The sequence below is a fragment of the Cnephaeus nilssonii genome (genome assembly GCF_951640355.1).
Source record: "Cnephaeus nilssonii genome assembly, chromosome: X".
In the NCBI taxonomy this organism is placed as follows: Eukaryota; Metazoa; Chordata; class Mammalia; order Chiroptera; family Vespertilionidae; genus Cnephaeus; species Cnephaeus nilssonii.
The window spans coordinates 91,283,732-91,301,995 of NC_137071.1; the positions used below are offsets into that span (position 1 = coordinate 91,283,732).

The 18,264-nt window shown below is 40.1% G+C and overlaps 1 protein-coding gene across 1 annotated transcript in view; it reads left to right on the plus strand.

Moving 5' to 3' along the window:
• Positions 1-18,264, plus strand: part of TMEM185A (transmembrane protein 185A) — a 40,616-nt gene that overhangs the window by 19,591 nt on the left and 2,761 nt on the right. Inside the window, exons 2-6 of the mRNA XM_079765994.1 lie at positions 5,525-5,701; positions 7,823-8,030; positions 13,241-13,324; positions 17,417-17,593; positions 18,130-18,253. Of these exons, the coding sequence (XP_079622120.1) occupies positions 5,525-5,701; positions 7,823-8,030; positions 13,241-13,324; positions 17,417-17,593; positions 18,130-18,253 (770 nt within the window). The remainder of the gene's footprint in view (positions 1-5,524; positions 5,702-7,822; positions 8,031-13,240; positions 13,325-17,416; positions 17,594-18,129; positions 18,254-18,264) is intronic.

The following is an 18,264-nucleotide window of genomic DNA, read 5'->3' on the forward strand; positions in this document are numbered from 1 at the left end:
TCTAGGGCTATTGAGATAATCATGTTTTTCTCTTTTTCATTCTATCAGTACTACAAATTTTATAATTGATCTCAAATGTTGAGTCAAGCTTGCAATCCTGGCAAAAACCACACTTGATCGTAATGTGACATCTTTTTTTATATGTATACTAGTGACCCGGTGCACAAAATTCGTGCTCATTAAAAGGGAATTAATTAGAGGAAATATTTTAATATTGCTATTTGCCCTTTCTCTATAATAGAAGTGTCAGAGATGCAAGAAAATTAGTAAAATGTATATGAAAATCTTCCTCCTGTCAGCGTCTGGGGCGAGCCATGGGAACCAGAGTCAAGTCCCCGCCCACCCACGTGTGCCTCAAAATTGCGCGAGACCCAGACCTGGCCGGCCCCACCCCCATCAAGCCCCACCTGGTGGGGGGCGCAGCCTCAGGTCACCTGGCCCAGCGCTGGGGTGGGGGGTGTGGCCTTAGGTCCCCTGTCAAGCCCTGCCAAGCAGGGGGCGCAGCCTCAGGTCCCCCAGGCCGGGGCGTGGTGCGCGGCCTGAGGTCCCCCGGCCCAGACCAGGGCAGGGGGCATGCCTTGAGGTCTCTTTCAAGCCTCGCCAGGCAGGGGGCAGGGCCTGAGGTCCCACGGGCCGGTGCTGGGATGGGGGGTACAGCCTGAGGTCCCCCGTCAAGCCCTGCAGGGTAGGGGGCGCAGCCTGAGGTCCCCCAGCCTGGCGCCAGGGCTGGGGGTGCAGCCTGAGGATCCCTATCAAGCCCTGCCAGGTGGGGTGCGCAGCTTGAGGTCCCCCATCAAGCTCCACAGGGCAGGGGATGCAGCCTGAGGTCCCCTGTCAAGCCCTGCCAGGCAGGGGGCACGGCCTGAGGTCACCCAGCCTGGTGCCAGGGCGGGGGGCGCGGCCTGAGGTCCCCCGGCCTGGCACTGAGGCGAGGGGCGCGGCCAGAGGTCCCTGCTGATTGCTCATTAAGGCTCGTTTTGGGAACTTGGCCTCCACTGTGGGCGCAGCCATCTTGTGTTACGGAATCCCTGCCTCCACTGTGGGCACAGCCATCTTGTGTTACAGAATCCCTGCCTCTGCTGTGGGTGCAGCTATCTTGACCATTACAGTGTGATGGTCAATTTGCATATTCCCCCTTTATTAGATAGGATTGCTGGATTCAATTTGCTAATTTTAAAGGTTTTTGCATCTATGTTCATGAAGGATACTGGTTTGTCATTTTCTTTCTTGGTCAGGTTTTGGTATCAGGGTAATGCTGGCCTCATAAAATAAATTGTGAAATGTTTCTTCCTTATCTATTTTTGCAAGAGTTAGTGAAAAAAATGGTGCTATTTCTTCCTTGGTGCTATGTGTTTGGTAGATTTTGTCAGAGCCTGACATTTTCTTTGTTAGAAGAATTTTAACTATAATTTTAGTTATTTTAATAGCTATAGGGATATTTAAAATATCTATTTCTTCTTGTGTGAACTTTGATAATGTCCTTCTTTCAAGAAATTTACTAGTATAAAGTTGTTCATAATATCCCCTTCTAATCTCTATAATGTTTGTAGGATTTGTAGTGATGTCTCTGCTTTCATTCCTGATACTGGTAATTTGTGTATACTATTTTTTCTTAGTCACTCTGGCTATAGGTTTACCAATTTTCTTGATCTTTGGAAAGAGCCAGCTTTTAGTTTCATCAATTTTTCTCTAATGTCTTTTTACTGTATTTTATTGATTTCTGTGTTTACATTTATCATTTCCTTCCTTCTTTTAAATTTCCTTCTCTTCCTAGTTTTTTTAAATGAATCTTAGATTATTAACTTAATATCATTTTTAATGTAAGCATTCAATGCTACAAATTTTTTAATGTTGCTTTAGCTGCATCTTACAAATTTTGGTATATTGTATTTTCACTTTCATTTAGTCCAGAATTTTTCAGATTTTTTTCCTTGTGTTTTTTTCTTTCACCTATGAATTATTAGAAGAGGGTTGTTTAATTTACAAGTTTTATGAAAATTTTCCATATCTATTTTATATTGATTTTTTTAGTTTAATTTCATTGTGTTTAGATGTTTACTCTGTATTACTTCAATCTTTTTAATTTTGTAGAGGCTTGTTTTATAGCCCAGAATTCAGTCTGTCTTGGTGAATGTTCTGTGTATACTTGAAAGGAATTTGTATTCTGCTGGTATTGGAAGGAATGCCTTATCAATATAAATTAGATGAGGTTGGTTGATAGTGTTATTACCATCTTGTATAGCCTTAATAATTTTCTGTGTGTTTTATCAGTTATTTAAGGAGAAATATTAATTTCCAATAATAATTGTGGATTTTTCTATTCTCCTTAATATTTTACTAGTAAATATTAATATGTTCTACATGTATTTTGAAGTTTTGTTATTAGGTAGATAAATATTTACAGTTGTTAGGTCCTTTTTGAAAAATTTACCTCTTTATCATTATGATCTGCCCCTGTTTGTCTCTGGTACTTTTCCTTGTTAAAAAATATACCATGTCTTATATTGTGGTAGGTAGAATGTCCCCCCAAGGATATCCAGGCCCTAAGCCTTGGAACCTATGAATATGTTTTGTTACATGGCAAAGGGGATTTTGCAGATGTATTTAGTTTTGCAATATTAGTTTATATTGCTTCCAGAACAAATTACCACAGATTTAGTGTCTTAAGACTGCTAAAACTACAGATACAGCGTGGCTCAGTTGGATATTCTGTTTACAGCCCTTCTGACACATTGATTTCGACCTTGTGAGGCTCTAAGCAGAAGATCCAACTGAGCCATGCTATATCTGTACTTCTGACTACAGAACTGTGAGATAATAAGTTTTTGTGTGTATATATATATATAAAATAACGTATTAAATTAATTAAAAAACTCATTAGCTCTTGTTTATATCAGTTAGCCTATAGTAAAATTGGTTTTGTTTATATCTTTTCACTTAAAGTTACACAACCTATTAATATTAACTGAGGACTTACTGTATTCCTTTCTGGAGTCTCTGGGGATTGATCTGTTTCCAGACTCATTCAAATTGTTGTCAGAATTTAGTTCTTTGTGGTTGTAGGGCTAAGGAACCTATTTCCTTACTACCTGTCAACCAGGATTCATTCTCAGCTTCTAGAGTCTGCCTGCATTCCTTGACTCATGGACCTCTTCCTCTGACTTCAAAGCAAGCGAAGGCAGGTCAAGTCCTTCTCATGCTTGAAATCTTTGACTTCACCTTCTGCCTCATCTCTCTGACTTACCTATATGCAGCCTTTTGCTCTTAAGTGCACATATAATTGCATTGGACCCACTTGGATAATCTAGAATAATTTCCCTATTTTAAGGTGAGCTGATGACCTGATTAGTAACCATACTTCCACCTGCAAAGTTACTTCATGGTAGTACCACCTAGATTTGTGTTTGATTGAATAACCAGAGGACAGGAATCTTGGAGAACATCTTTAGAATTCTCTGCCTACCATAGTTACAGACTTTACAATAGGAATAGTACCACGGATTATTGAGATGGACCCAATCTAGTCACATGAGCTCTTAAAAACAAAGAACTTTCTCAAGAAGCAGGAGCAATATGGCAGAAGGAAATGTCAGAATAATTCCAAGCATGAGAAAAATTATTTTAAAAAATATTCTTATTGATTTCAGAGAGTAAGGGATAGGGACAGAGGGATAGGAAAATCAATAAAGAGAGAGAATCATTGATTGGCTGCCTCCTGCATACCCCACACTGGGGATCAAGCCAGCAACCCAGGCAAGTGCCCTGACCGGGAATTGAACCATGACCTCCTGGTTCATAAGTTGACACTCACCCACGGAGTAATGCCGGCCTGACAAGCTTGAGAAAGATTTGATATGCTGCTGCTGGTTTTAAGATTTAAAGGCCTATGTGCAGGAATCAGAGGGGGAGAGACCTCTAGAATACAAGAGTGGCCCCCACCTGACAACCAGCAAAGAACCTGTGATCTCAGTACTACAACCACAAGAAACCAGATTGCCAACAACCTGAATGAAGGAGATCCTTCCCAGAGTCCCCTGATAAGAGCCCAGCCAACTGGCATCTTGGTTTCAGCCTTAGAGACTCTGAGCAGAGGAAACAATGAAGCCTGTCTAGACTTCTGACTAAATTTGTATTATTTTAAGCTTCTAAGTTTGTGGTAATTTGTTACAGCAGTAATAGAAGACTAAAACAGATATTAATGTCATTCACTCTAACTTTCTTTTGGTTAGTGTTTGCTTGGTATAACTTTTTCTGTGTTTTTGTTTTTACTTTTAGTCTATATGTGACTTTATAGATAAAGTGGCTTTCTTATTGATAGCATACAGTTGTCTTGCTTTTTAAATCCAATCTGACAATCTTTGACTTTTAATTTGTATTTACATCATTTACATTTCATATAATTGTTCATTGGGTTGGGTTTTAATTACTACTTTCTGCTACAGCCTGGAAACTGCCTCCAGACAATAAGCTGGGACAATAATAGAGTTTGTTTATCTTCTTTGTTTTCTTTCTTTCCTTCTACCATCAAGGTCCTTCACTGCCTGTTGTCTAGTATCTGAAAACAGGTTTTTTTTTTCTTATATTTTGCCTAGTTTCTTATTTAAGGTGGGAAGGAAAACCCCATACCTCTTATTACATAAAAAATAGAAGTCATCAACAATGTAATTTCTAATTAATATTTGAAGGATATACTACTCAGGAAGTTCCTTTTATGATAGAGAGAGAGAGAGAGAGAGAGAGAGAGAGAGAGAGAGAGAGAGAAGAAATAAATTTACTTAGTCATTAAAAGTATAATACATGTACTAAAATGTTACTTTATCTGATCATGACAGATGGCGGCCTCTTAAAATTTATTTTTAAATTAAATCTTTATTGTTGAAAGTATTACATATGTCTCCTTTTTCCTTCATTGACCCTTTCTAGCCTGCCTATGCCCCCACCCCAGGCCTTCATCACCCTATTGTCTGTGTCCATGGGTTATGCATTTATGAGATGGCAGCCTTTTAAAAAATTGAATCAAATAATTAGTCAGTGACAGAACTTGACCATTCCTAAAAATGTCATTTTTTCCCAGTCTCCATGATTTGGTATGGCTAGTTCCTTCAGCTTGGAATGCTTCCTAATCTCACATTCTTTCCTGCCTGGCAGCTTTCCACATATCCTCAGGAACCAGTTCCAGGGTCATCACCTCTGCTTCCCAGTGCCCATATTTTCTCTTATGGGCTCCCATCCATACCCTGCCCCATAGCACCATTATGGCATATTTCATGCTGTATTACAATGGTATGTTTCTGTATGGACTCCTTACAGGAAGCCCTGGAAAGCAGGGAACTGATTTTAGTCTTCTTTATGTTTTTTCTTATCTCTTAACATAGTATGTCTTCTACATAGAACTTTTCAATAAATGATTGTTGAATTAGTGATTCTGTTCATGTGCTAAAAAACACTGCTGTTATTATTCCCCATTTCAGTACCACATATTTGTAAATGTGAATCATCTTTAATAATTTTACTTTTCTCCTAGTAAATTCCTCATCTATGCATGTCTGCTGCTGTTCTCTGTGCTATTGGCCCTTCGTCTGGATGGCATCATTCAGTGGAGTTACTGGGCTGTTTTTGCACCAATATGGCTGTGGAAGTTAATGGTCATTGTTGGAGCCTCCGTTGGAACTGGAGTCTGGGCACGAAATCCCCAGTATCGGTAATACTGCTTTATAAAACCCATCGGTCTCTATCCTGAGGGAGCAATATCTTGTTTTTCACTTTGAATAAAGTAAAGACTATTTCCTTTTCTACCTATCCAAGGTTTTATTAGAACTATTATATAGGCACACTGAGTTCTAGTCTTAAGTTTTTAAAAACTAAGGTATTCAACATGCATTTTTCTTGCAAAAGCAGTGTTATTTTGGGTGGTTCATTTCCTAGCTAGCCCACAAAAATCTATGTGATCTAAAGTTCATGCCAAATATAGAACTGTTATAGCCATGCTAGACTAGGAGGTATGAAACCACCGTATTTGTAGGAGCAGTTTTACAAACCAAAGTTCTAGCTCTGATCATCAGGGATATATCCTTCTCAATTCAGTCATGGAACTGGGGCTCACCTTGTCCAATCTCTTAGTCCAGGGGTTTTAGGACTCTAATCAATGTGGAGGAGGTAGTTTGGCCAGGAAACAGTGAGTCCTGAAACAGGGAGAGTTGAGGCCCAGATGCTGTGCAGGAGAGCAGAACCTTTGAGGGCTGGGCAGGTGTGTGACCTTTACCTTCAGCTCTTCTGTGCCTTTCTTCTTGGATGGCTCAGCTGATTCAAGTGCCTGGACTTGACTCACTCCAACATGTAGCTTGGAGCTGCTGTGACCTGTTAGAGTCTCTCTTTTCTACCTTGTAGATACTGGAACTTCAGAAAGGATAAAAGGGGGGAATTGAGAGGAGGGCTATTCTGAACCTCACCAGGATGGTGAGAAGTAAAGGAATGCCCTGTAGGGGAAAAACACATGCAGCTGCTCATGTGAGAAAAGTGTAGACATTGTGACATCTCAACTTGTTTAATTCTTGGTTATTGACATTAAAATAAGATTTAGATTATGTAAAACATATTGCCACATACATGTCCAAAAACTTAAACATAGCCACACAAAGAGCCTTGGTAGGTGGGGGACATTCAAGTGTAGCTGTTTTAATGTTATTGGGATGGTTTTTTTCCAGATTAGTTCTGTGGCTGCAATTTTTTTTCTAATGAGATACTTTCCAATATCTACATTTACTACTCCAAAAATAAAAAGTTAAATCACTGAACATGTTGGGTTCCACTAATTGAGATTTAGAAGCTATTTGAACTTTTCTGTCTTGGCTCAATTTAAGATTTTTAGAAGAAAGAAATGAATTGTATGTGTGTATTTTAATGTACTGAGTATACAGATGTGGTTGTTCTAGTGTCAACAATAGTCAAGGAAACATTGTTGGGTCTTATAGAAATAACTTTATTTTCTCTGTGTCCTAAACTCAGTTGTATTTATCATCATCAAGACACTTCATAAATGTTCATCTATATTTTGAATGAAACATTGTAGGCCTTCCAAATGTATTATGAAGCATTTTCCTGATTAGTCGCCTTATTATTTTTCTGTTGTTCATCTGGTAAGTTCATGCATGATATTTAGACAGCTAATTAAACTGATTTTGTTTAAGAACAGTTTTAACTCTTTTGCTCTTCTCTCTTTCATCTGCAGGTGTTAATTCATCCTATTGGAATAGAAAGGAAAATAAAAAGGCATTAATACTTTTTACTTGCATTTTAAAATAGCACCTAACCATAATTAATGTATTTTCTTGAAATATAACCCACACTTGTTCATAAAGCTAAAGTTGTTTTTATAGCATTGCATGAAATGTGATGTACATGATTTTTAATTCGTTAAGAAATGAGGATCATAAAATTTAAGGAATACTTGTCAGTTTTTAGCAATAGACACAATCAGCTTAAGTAATCTTGCAAGTAGTTTAAAGTTATGAACAAAAGTGTTTTGTACCCTGTCAGGGAAATAATAACTGTGCTGTTACTTCTGATAATATCCTTATATAGTTAAAACTTTAAGTCTGGTTTAATTGTAATGTTTATTTCTTATCATGCAGTACTATTTTTGAAAGATCGCCTATTAAATATTAAGTTTAAATTAGCTTTCTACCTGATATTTCCTTTGCTTTTTGTCAAATTTACAAATACAACTCACATTATCAACATAAGTTGGTATTTTCCCTGGACTGCTTGCTTATTATTTAGTCTGAACTGAGGGTGTTTTTCTTCTTCTTCTGTCCCTTTTTAGAGCAGAAGGAGAAACATGTGTGGAATTTAAAGCCATGCTAATTGCAGTGGGCATCCACTTACTCCTGTTGATGTTTGAAGTGCTGGTCTGTGATAGGATTGAGCGAGGCAGCCATTTCTGGCTTCTGGTCTTCATGCCGCTGTTCTTTGTTTCCCCGGTGTCTGTTGCAGCTTGTGTTTGGGGCTTTCGACATGACAGGTCACTGGAGGTAAGATTTCTTATATTTAAGAATGATTAATTATTGTAATGTAAATTTTACCCTTTGTTATGGAGAGATTAATCATTAACTCTAGATCACAGTATATAAGGAAACAAAACTCCAGGGAAATAATCACATTCTACTTTATTGAGTTAAAACACTGATTTTTCACCCAGGTCATCAGCCTTCATCCAGCTTCACATCTTTGCCTATCCACCTGTTTCAGTCAGGCTTCTCGTGAGAAACAAAACCAACAGGATAGATGTAGATATAGTTGTAGCTATAGATATAAATATAAATATAAATATAAGATTTAGTTTAAGGACCTGGCTCATTCAGGGCAGGATCAGGATTGCATTTCAGTTCATGTTAACTGAAGTGCATAGAAGCTGTGGGTCCGAAGTCCTATACAGATTGGTTCAGGGGAAAATTGGACACTATGGACACTGTTTTGAGCTTCGTGGGTAAAAACTGGAAGAAGGAGATAGCAGTTGGGTTGGAAGGAAGGTGGAGAGTGGCTTACTTAGGATGTGTGAACCTGGAGAAGAAGGTGCCTATGGAGAGGGAGAGTGATGGAATGTGGGTCTGTGACAAAAAGAAGTAACAGGACCCTAATCACCAGGAAGAGCTTGATCTTGAACATGGAGAGTGATTCCTCTGGTGCTGGGTGGACTGTGGAGGCAGAGTACCCCTGAAGGCCGATTTTTACCCTCCACTTACTTCCCCAAGATGGACCAATCCAGCCACTTCTCTGCACTGCCCCCTGTGGCTGCTAGCCATCAGTATTACAATTTCAGGAGGGAGTATGATTAAGAAAAAAATGTCTAAAATGACTCCTAGGAAACAATAATTTGAGCAAGGTTGAGAAGCTCTAAGTGAAATCCTCCTTTTCCCCTGCAACCTGTTACCTAGTCATCTCTGTATGGTGCCCCTCCCAACCCCTTGTTCCCCAGGAGTCATTGGAGACCTTTGTCTGTTCTCTCTCTTCCCTGCCTGTCCAGTCCATCCTCTCTCCTGGGGCAAGCCAGTCATGCTTGTGCTTCAGCACTTCTCCCCTTCTTGTTCCTCTAAGCATTTGCTCCTGAACTTATCCACAGTCTCTCTGGTAACTGGTCTCTCTCATCTGAATGAGAAAACAAAATGACAGCTGCAAAACCCTCTCAGTCCTCTGGCTATTGTGCCTTTTCCTTCAATTTTCAAAAAGGCTCCCTGAAATAATTCTGTTCTAACCTTGCGCTCCCTATTCAGCTCCTACACACCCTAAAACTGGCACTGAACACCCTCTAGCCAAATCCTCACTTTATTTTTTTTCTGGCCACCATCCACTCTGCAGCTCCTGGTCCTTTGACCATTCGGCCACCTCCATCTTCTGCTCCAATACTGTTTCTTAGGGTTCTAGTCTTGGGTATTTTCTGTCCTCACTGTGTCTGAATATCATGTGTACACTTCTTATTTCCACTGCCACTTATGTGCTGTCAGATCCTAAATTCATATTTCTAAACTTAGATTTTCCCTCTAGCTCCAGACTCCATATTCAGCTTCACCAAAATATGTATTCTCTATATTGGTTAAAGGCACCCTTCCTACCCAGTAATCCTACCTATCTATGTTATGCCTCTCTTGCTTTGCACATTTTTCTATTACCAGAGAAAACGAAGTAAAACCAAGCTTTAAAAATCACTTGCAAAAGATTACATTAAATAAAATCCCTGAGCTAAAATATTCCAGATATTGCTTATTTGGTTCAGTATTTCTCAGTGGCGGATGGGGTACGCAGTTGGCCTTCTGGATAGGAAATGTTTTGTTGAACAGGACTGTCCTGTGCATTGCAGGACCTCTTCCCCTAGTCTTTGTGACATTCAATAGTACCCCTACACAGGCCTTGCCCCTTCAAGGGAGCAGCTGTCACCTAGGTTGAAAAGTACCAAGTTGGATAGAGGCTGAGAAGGAGGTTTAAGAAAACTAAAAATTTGTTACTTTGTTTCTTAAAAGTAAAAGCATATATGAGGGCTAGGAATGCATTGAGCACGAAACAATATTTTCCTAATGCAGAGTTATAGAAAGTCTGTTGTTCATATAGTCACACTCTTGGCATTCCTGCCTATAAGAAAAAACATGATTTGGAGAGTTGATCTCCCCCTTGGTTCTTGTGTCCCAGAAGAAGGAGTACCTACATTTGCTAAGGGTTGTTTGGGAATAGGCTCACACAGAGATGTAAAAAAAGAGTTAGGATTGGCCCTATGCATGTAGGGGAGGAGATGGTATTTTCTAAGCAGAGGGAATAACAAAACATATAAAGGCAGAGGCAGGAGAAAGTCTGTCATATTGAGCGAATTATGGTGGCTCCAATATGACCGGAGCACAGTGTTGTAAGCTGCAAAGTTTTTGGAGGTGAATAGTGGTAATATTTGCACAACAATATAAATGCAAAGATGGCAAGTTTTATGTTGTATGTATTTTACCACAAGAAAACATACATCCATGGAATATAAAGTGGAAAGGAAGACATTGTGGTAATTGGCGAAAAGGGAGGCTTCATAGAGGGATTAGGCTGAGTAGGGGCCAGAACTTCAGTCCTCAAAGCATGTGCTGAGCTACCCCTGGTTCCATAGTGAACTCACAGGGCATTATGAGGTAGTGGTCATTTTTTTAGGGAAAACCAGTGATAGCTGATATCTGTGGGGACACCATAGGAACTACTAGCTCCAAATAGTTTACGGTTTTAGTCACATTACATTCCTTTTGATAACATCACAGAAGAAGCTTGGTTGTTGGCTGTTTCTGTGATGAGAAGGTATTAGTGTGCAAAAATTTGTATGGGGAAGAGGTATAAAGGGTGTAAATTGTTGAGAAATCATTCAGTACCCAACCGGCACACCTATCCCATTAGCAATTAGTTGTGCTTATTTAAGAATGATTTTGATTTATGTGAGGTTTTTTTTTAAGTATATAGTCACCTTTATTATAATTCATAAATATATTAGAAATGGACCTTAAAAATGGCATCTAGGTTCTCGTGGGCTTCTGCTCTCTATTCATTAAGCTATGCAATTAGAAAACCAATTTTGAGGATGAAAAAGGCTAAGTACCATTTTAGTCTCAATTTTTTTGCCTTACACATTCTGAAAAGTTATCTGGTCCTTCTAGGTCCAGGGACCATACTGTCTTAATATACCTGCGCATGCTCAGTGCCTTCTGTAATTACTTATAAATTTCAATGGGCCGCCTGGCCAATGGAACATTCTATTAGTCCACCAGTTAATGTAGACCTGGGGCTATTGACTGAGAATTTGCATCTCTGTCCTGTTCCATTTTTATTCCAAAGGGCAGTTACTTATCTTCCAAAAATAGCTATCACTTTAGAGGACCCAAAAAGCATTATCAACTGCCAAAAAGGTGAGGAAGCTCCTCTTCTTTCCCCAAATCAAGTTATTTGGAATCTTGACTGAAGGCAAAAACCAGATATGCAAAGCAAAGGTCTTCTCCTAAAAAGCTGTGTTGAGATTTTTATTTTTAAATGGCTACTTAGTATATAGATACTAATTTTAGATCTAATTACTTAAATAAATGGAACTGTTAGGTACTTTTTTTGGTCCAGAAGGCTACAAAAGAATTTCTGAGTCACTAAATGTCCTATGAACTGAGAACTTTTGAGAAGTTCTGGCCAAAATCCAATTGACTATATGATTTTACTTTGGTAGGCACTGGTGAGTCACTGAAGAGCAGTGCGTACTACAGGCAGAAGGCAGACAATCTGGATGGGGACCAGCGGGCCTACAGGACTGAAGGCTGGGCAGTTTGTTAGAGGGCTGTTGGAGTGCTTTGGAAGGTTAGGGATGAGGAGGGCCTAACTAACTAGGCAATAGCAGTTGGGATGGAGAGCAGGCAGGGGATTCAAGAAAAGTCTGGATAGTAGAGAAGACAGGATGTGGTGACTGAAGAGAAGAATCTGGGAAAAGGAATATAGGGTGCTTTATAGCATCATGCTTTGGATAATTAGGCCACTGTGGTACCTTACAGCAAGATGGGAGGCTATCAAAAGGGGTTGGACAAGGTAAAGGGGTAAAGATATGGGCAACAATGAACTCAGTTTGGGACTGGCTTTATCTGAGGTGCCTCAAGGAGAGCTGGGCCCATGCCACAGCATGATGACTAGATTGAAAACAGAGATTACAGAACCAACCAATTGTAGGTAATGCAAACCAGGGGTGTGGATGACATTTCTTCTTCCCAACCACTAGGGCAGAGCAAGTGAATGAAAACATGTGTTTGTGTCTATGTCTCTAGTGGAGAGAGAAGACCAAGTTTAAGAAGCATCACCATTTAAGGAGAGGAAAAAGTACTGAAAAGAACTGTCAGAGTACCAAGAGGTGGGCAAGACTGTGCACTGAGACCTTAGAAGTAGGAAGGGGTGGTCAGCAACATCAGATGCTGCAGAGATGACCAATAAGATTTGAACTGAAGTGGTCTGATGCTGCAAAGGTTATTGGCCACCTTGATGAAAGCAGTTTTTGGGTGGTCATCAGGGTGGAGGCCAGATCACAGTGTGTAGAGCTTGGAATGGCAGGGGAGGCCATGGGGCTTAAGTATCCCTGATGTCTCATAAAATTTGATGGTCATGGAAAGAGAAAGCTAGAACGAGGAGGACATACTGGATAAAGGGAAGGGTGAATTCCTTTGGTCTTTGGGTTCTTTTGTGTGTAATGGAAATGAGTTGAACTTGTTTCTGTGTTTCTGGGAAAGATCAGTGGAATGGGCAGAATTAAAGATGCAGTAAAGTATTTATAATTAATGTCTTGATGTGACAGGTGCTCAAGGAGCCAGAAAGAAAGGCGTGGATGCAAAGCTGAGTCCTGGGTACAAGAAGGAAATACAAATGTGGTTAGGAATAGAGGTGTTTGTGGATAGGGGCAGGGAGGAAGCTTAGGGAGTCCCATAGATTGCATCTATACTCAGCAATCCTGGAAACAAGGTCATTGCCTGAGGGGAGCATAAAGGACAGGGCGGCCACTGAGCAGAGGGATCAAGGCAGGAAGCCACGGGTAGGTTTCTCCTAGTCATAGCACTGCTGTGCTCTTATGTGCTGAAAATCTGGCAGTCCCAGTGTAACTTAATAAAACTTTTACTATATTGTAATTTGCATTACCTTTTAGTATGTTAGCCAAATAATTGCAGTATTTACTTTTACTTTGCTTAACTGAACTTCTCTTGACTTTTAGTTAGAAATCCTGTGTTCTGTCAACATTCTCCAGTTTATATTCATTGCCTTAAGACTGGACAAGATCATCCACTGGCCCTGGCTTGTATGTAACATTTTAAATCTTTAAATAAACTTTTTTATTATGAAAATAATTTGTGTTCATTGTAGAAAACTTAGAAAGGACAGATAAGCAAAAGTAATAGAATAATAATAACAATCTACTGGGGGATAAGATGTTTAGAATATTTTTTCTTGTTTTGTGGTTTATTGTTTCATACTGATGGTTGAGAGCATACCACATGTAAAATTTTGTATCTTACTTTTTTGTCCTAATCTATCATAAGCATTTTCCCATGTCAATAAAAGGTCTTTAAAAACATAACTGTTAAATTTTAATTGATGGAAAATATTCTTCAAATGCATTTATCAAACCATCCCCTTATTTCTGACTATTGAGGTTGTTACCAGTGTTTCAGCATTATAAATCATGCTGCAGCATATATTTTTTGTGCATAAAATTTTTGCCTAATTTTTTCATTGTTTTTGTAGGAAAAACTCCAGAAACAGTATTAGTAGACCAGAGGGTGGGAACTTTTTGAGATTTTGAAATAAAAACTGAACTGCCAATTTGCTTTTCAAAAAAGTGGTGCCAATTTATACTCCTGCCAAGGGTGAGGTCTAAGTCATGCTTGTAACCTATGGCTTCAACTAATGTATATTTGGTTAATATTAACTGTGCATAGATAGATAGAAGGACTGATGGATGGATACATTCACGCACACACACACACTCACACACACACACACACACACACACACATATATATATACATATATGTGTGTGTATGTGTACATATATATATATATATATATATATATATATATACCCTTTCTAATAAAGAGGGAATATGCTAATTGACACTCACACCATCACAAGATGGCTGTGCCCACAGCCAAGAAGGAGGGAATATGCTAATTGACATATTCCCTCAAAGATGGCAGCACCAAAGCCAATAAAGAGGAAATATGCTAATTGACTGCCCCGCCCTCAAAGATGGCGGTTCCCATAGCCAATAAGGAGGGAATATGCTAATTGACTGCCACACCCTCAGATGTCAGATGCCCAGCCGCCCAGGGCCAGCCCGAGAAACAGGTAAGCCTCGGATGGTGGCTGCCCAGCTGCCCAGGGCCAGCTCGAGGCACAGGTAACCAGGACCATCCAAGGCTTGCGCTACTGGCAGTGGTAGCAGCAGAGGTGTGATGGGGCGTCGCCTTCCCCTGATCACTGGGTTGCCTCCTGCCACTAAGGGTTCCCGGACTGTGAGAGGGGGCAGGCCAGGCTGAGGGACCACCCTCTCCAGTGTATGAATTTTCATGCACTGGGCCTCCTCTAGTTGTGTGTGTGTGTGTGTGTGTGTGTGTGTGTGTGTGTGTATATATATATATATATATATATATATATATATATATATATATATATAAAGCTATAAATTAGAGAATACACTATGGTTTCTATTATTAATGCATAGAAAGAAAATGAGAATAAAGGTAGAGGAGCTCCATTGCCTCTGGGAAGTGGTCATGCCAGTTCCCTCCCCCCGCCCCTCAGCCCCGGCCTTCGCTGCTTGTTGTGCATTTTTTTAAAATTATATTTTTATTGATTTCAGAGAGGAAAGGAGAGGGAGAGAGAGATAGAAACATCAATGATGAGAGAGGATCATTGGTCGGCTGCCTCCTGCACACCCCCTACTGGGGATCAAGCCCACAACCCAGGCATGTGCTCTTGACCAGAATCGAACCTGGGACCCTTCAGTTCACAGGCTGGTGCTCTATCCAATGAGCCAAATCAGCTAGGGCTTGTTGTGTATTTTTTCACAGAAGACATTTTCTTAATTCACATGGTTTACCTTTAAAAGAAAAACCAAAAGAAAAAAAATAGAGAAGAAAAAAAGCGAAACTATTCATTTGGCAACAGGGAAGAAAATAAGGGAACATATGTTGCCTTCACAATGGCTAAAGACAAGGCTCATCACTTCTGCCCAAAATCTTTGATAAAATATTCATAATAGAAAATATTGTCCAGGCACCCATCCTACATCTTCAGGGTACTGTATCTAGACAACAATAATTGGGTTTCAGACTTTCTGTTGTGATATGGATGAAACAAATTTTGGTAAGACCAAAATCTAAGTGTTAGGTAAATCAGAAGAAAAAAAAAAAAGAATAGGAGTTGTGAATGTTTTCTGTAGTTGAACAGAAGAATTTTTCTAGACCCAATCCTGTGCAGGTCCCAGCAGATGAAGTAGTCTGCTTGCACATTTACCACAATGATCAAGGGAGAGCAAATGAGGCTGTTAGGACCACTAATGTTTCACCCACAGGGAACATGCCACTAAGTGAGAGTCTGATCACAGGGAAGAGACTGTGCATAGACTCTATAGTAAAACCTATGATCAGGAACTCCACTCAGGAGGACTAAAAAATCATACAATAACTCAGGTCATTGGTCTAAAAATGTAAAATGTAAACCCAAAGAACTGTTAGAAGAAAACATAGGAAAAAATGTTTGGGACTTGGAATTAGGTGAAGAGTTTCTGGAAATAACACCAATAACATGGCCTATAAAAGAAGCTTGAAAGCGAAATGAAATTAATGAAAAGACAGGCCACGGGCTAAAAGAAAATATTTGCAAAGCACAGGTCTGACCAGGAATTGTATCCAAAACTTCTAAAGAACTCTTAAAACTTAAAAAATAAAAACCAAACAATGATCAATTTTTTTTGAAAAATTGACAAAATACTTGAACAGAACATTCACAAAAAAATATATACATATACTGAATGAGCACATGGAAAGGACACTGTTACCCATTAGGGAAAGGTAATAAAAACCAGGATGAGGTACCACAACTCACACACACACATCAGAATGGCAAAGCTAACACAATTATCTAGTGCAGAGGGACATGGACCCTCACACATTACTGGAGGGAATGCCTAATTGTATAGGCACTCTGGAAAATGGTTTGACAATTTCTTATAAAGTTAAACATGGAGTTACCATGTGACTCATCAGTGCCAACCCTGGGTATTCCCCATAGAGAAGTGAAAATGTACAGCCACACAGAAACCCATGCACAAGTGTTTATAGCAGCTATATTTGGGATAGTCAAAAATAGGAAAATACCCAAATCTTCCATGAGTGACTGGATGAACAGACTGGTATGTCCATCCAGTGGAACACAACTCAGCAATGAAAAGGAACGACCTATTGATACACTCAACAACTTGGATGAATTTCAAACACGTTTCACTGATTGAAAGAAGGGAGTCTCATGCTATGTGCTAATCTGTAGCATGTTTTTGAAAAGACGAAAGTATAGTGATAGAGAACAGATCAGTGGTTGCCAGGGTTTATGGGTAGAGGAAGGAGGTAACACAGTGAAGGGACAGCATGAGGGAGTTTTGTGAGGTCAAGGAGCTATCCTGTATTCTACATATGCATGCATGAAAAATCATAGAATGTACACCAAAGAAAACAAGTTTACTGCTTGATAACAGAAGATAGAGGACTAATGGACATGTTCAAGGGGGCAGTACAGGCAGAGGAGAGATCCTGCCCCCCCCCAGAACTTAGCCTGTGGGCTTGTATGGACATTAAACAAGGTCTTTGTGGTATGACAGCAAGAAACACAGAACCCACATGGGAGAGGAGGCAGGGACCAGGTAGCAGAGTCCTCCCAGCATCAGTGTGCAAGTTGGCAGAAGACCTGTGCACCCTGGGCAGCTGAAGCTTCTAGGGCACACATTCCCCAGTCTTTGGCCAAAGTACCTCTGGCAGGATGGAGAAATGGCCTGTGAAGAGGGCACATTTCTCCATCCTGAGATGTGGTGAGTGTGCATGAGGATGATGTTGGCAGAGCAGGTGCAGACTGAGTTAGATCATACCTTAGAAAAAGCAGCTGCAAAGCTCTTCACTCCAAGAGTAATCCACGGTGGAGTACTTCAGGGCAGGTAGCAGGTCCCACAGTGAGCACACTGTGTCCTCACAGCATTCTAAGCATGTAAGGCTGTCCTTGTTCATGCTTGTACTGTCTTCACCACAATGATCCAGCAAGGGGTTGACTATGCCTTCCCTTAGATTCTAGGGCAGAAACTAGAATACTATAAAGACATTTTTTCTCTCCTTCCCTCAGGTTGTATGTGTCCCCCTGTGGATTCTCATGTCCTTTCTGTGCCTGGTGGTTCTCTATTATATTGTGTGGTCTGTCCTGTTCCTGCGATCCATGGATGTGATTGCAGAACAGCGCAGGACACACATAACAATGGCACTGAGCTGGATGACCATTGTTGTGCCTCTCCTTACATTTGAGGTAAGCTTTTGACAGCAGAATTTCTGAGGTCCTAAAGACCACCCTTTCCTATGACAGCATCCTGCGTACCTATAAGAGCAATCCACTCTTTTTAAATATCACCATGAGCTAACTCTTGGAGAGTACACCAAGAGATAATGATAGTAAAATCAGAATGTTGTTTCTTTGGAAAGGGCTAGGGACTGACAGTGAGAAATGTACCTTTCTAGGTATGATGCATCTGTATGCATCAATTTGTCTACTTCTAGGAAGAAAGTTGGATGTTGTATTTCATGTATGATTCTGTAGAAAGTTATAGGATGGGCACTGTTGACTCCTCAAAACCAGCACCAGGAGGAAGTCCCCTTAACAATGCTGTTGTTGGATACTTTGCAGGTGGATGGATTTTATTTTCCCCAAAGTAGAGAGCTTCTATGGTTTCCCGTGGAGATGACTTTCCCCTTATGAGACCTGGCGAGGGAGGAGCATTATGGCTTCAGACATTGTCCATTTTCAGATGCTGTATCCAAGAAACTCAGCTCTTTCTCTTTCTTTAGATCCTGCTGGTTCACAAACTGGATGGTCACAATGCATTCTCCTGTATCCCAATATTTGTTCCCCTTTGGCTTTCCTTGATCACTCTGATGGCAACCACATTTGGACAGAAAGGAGGAAACCACTGTATGTACTCA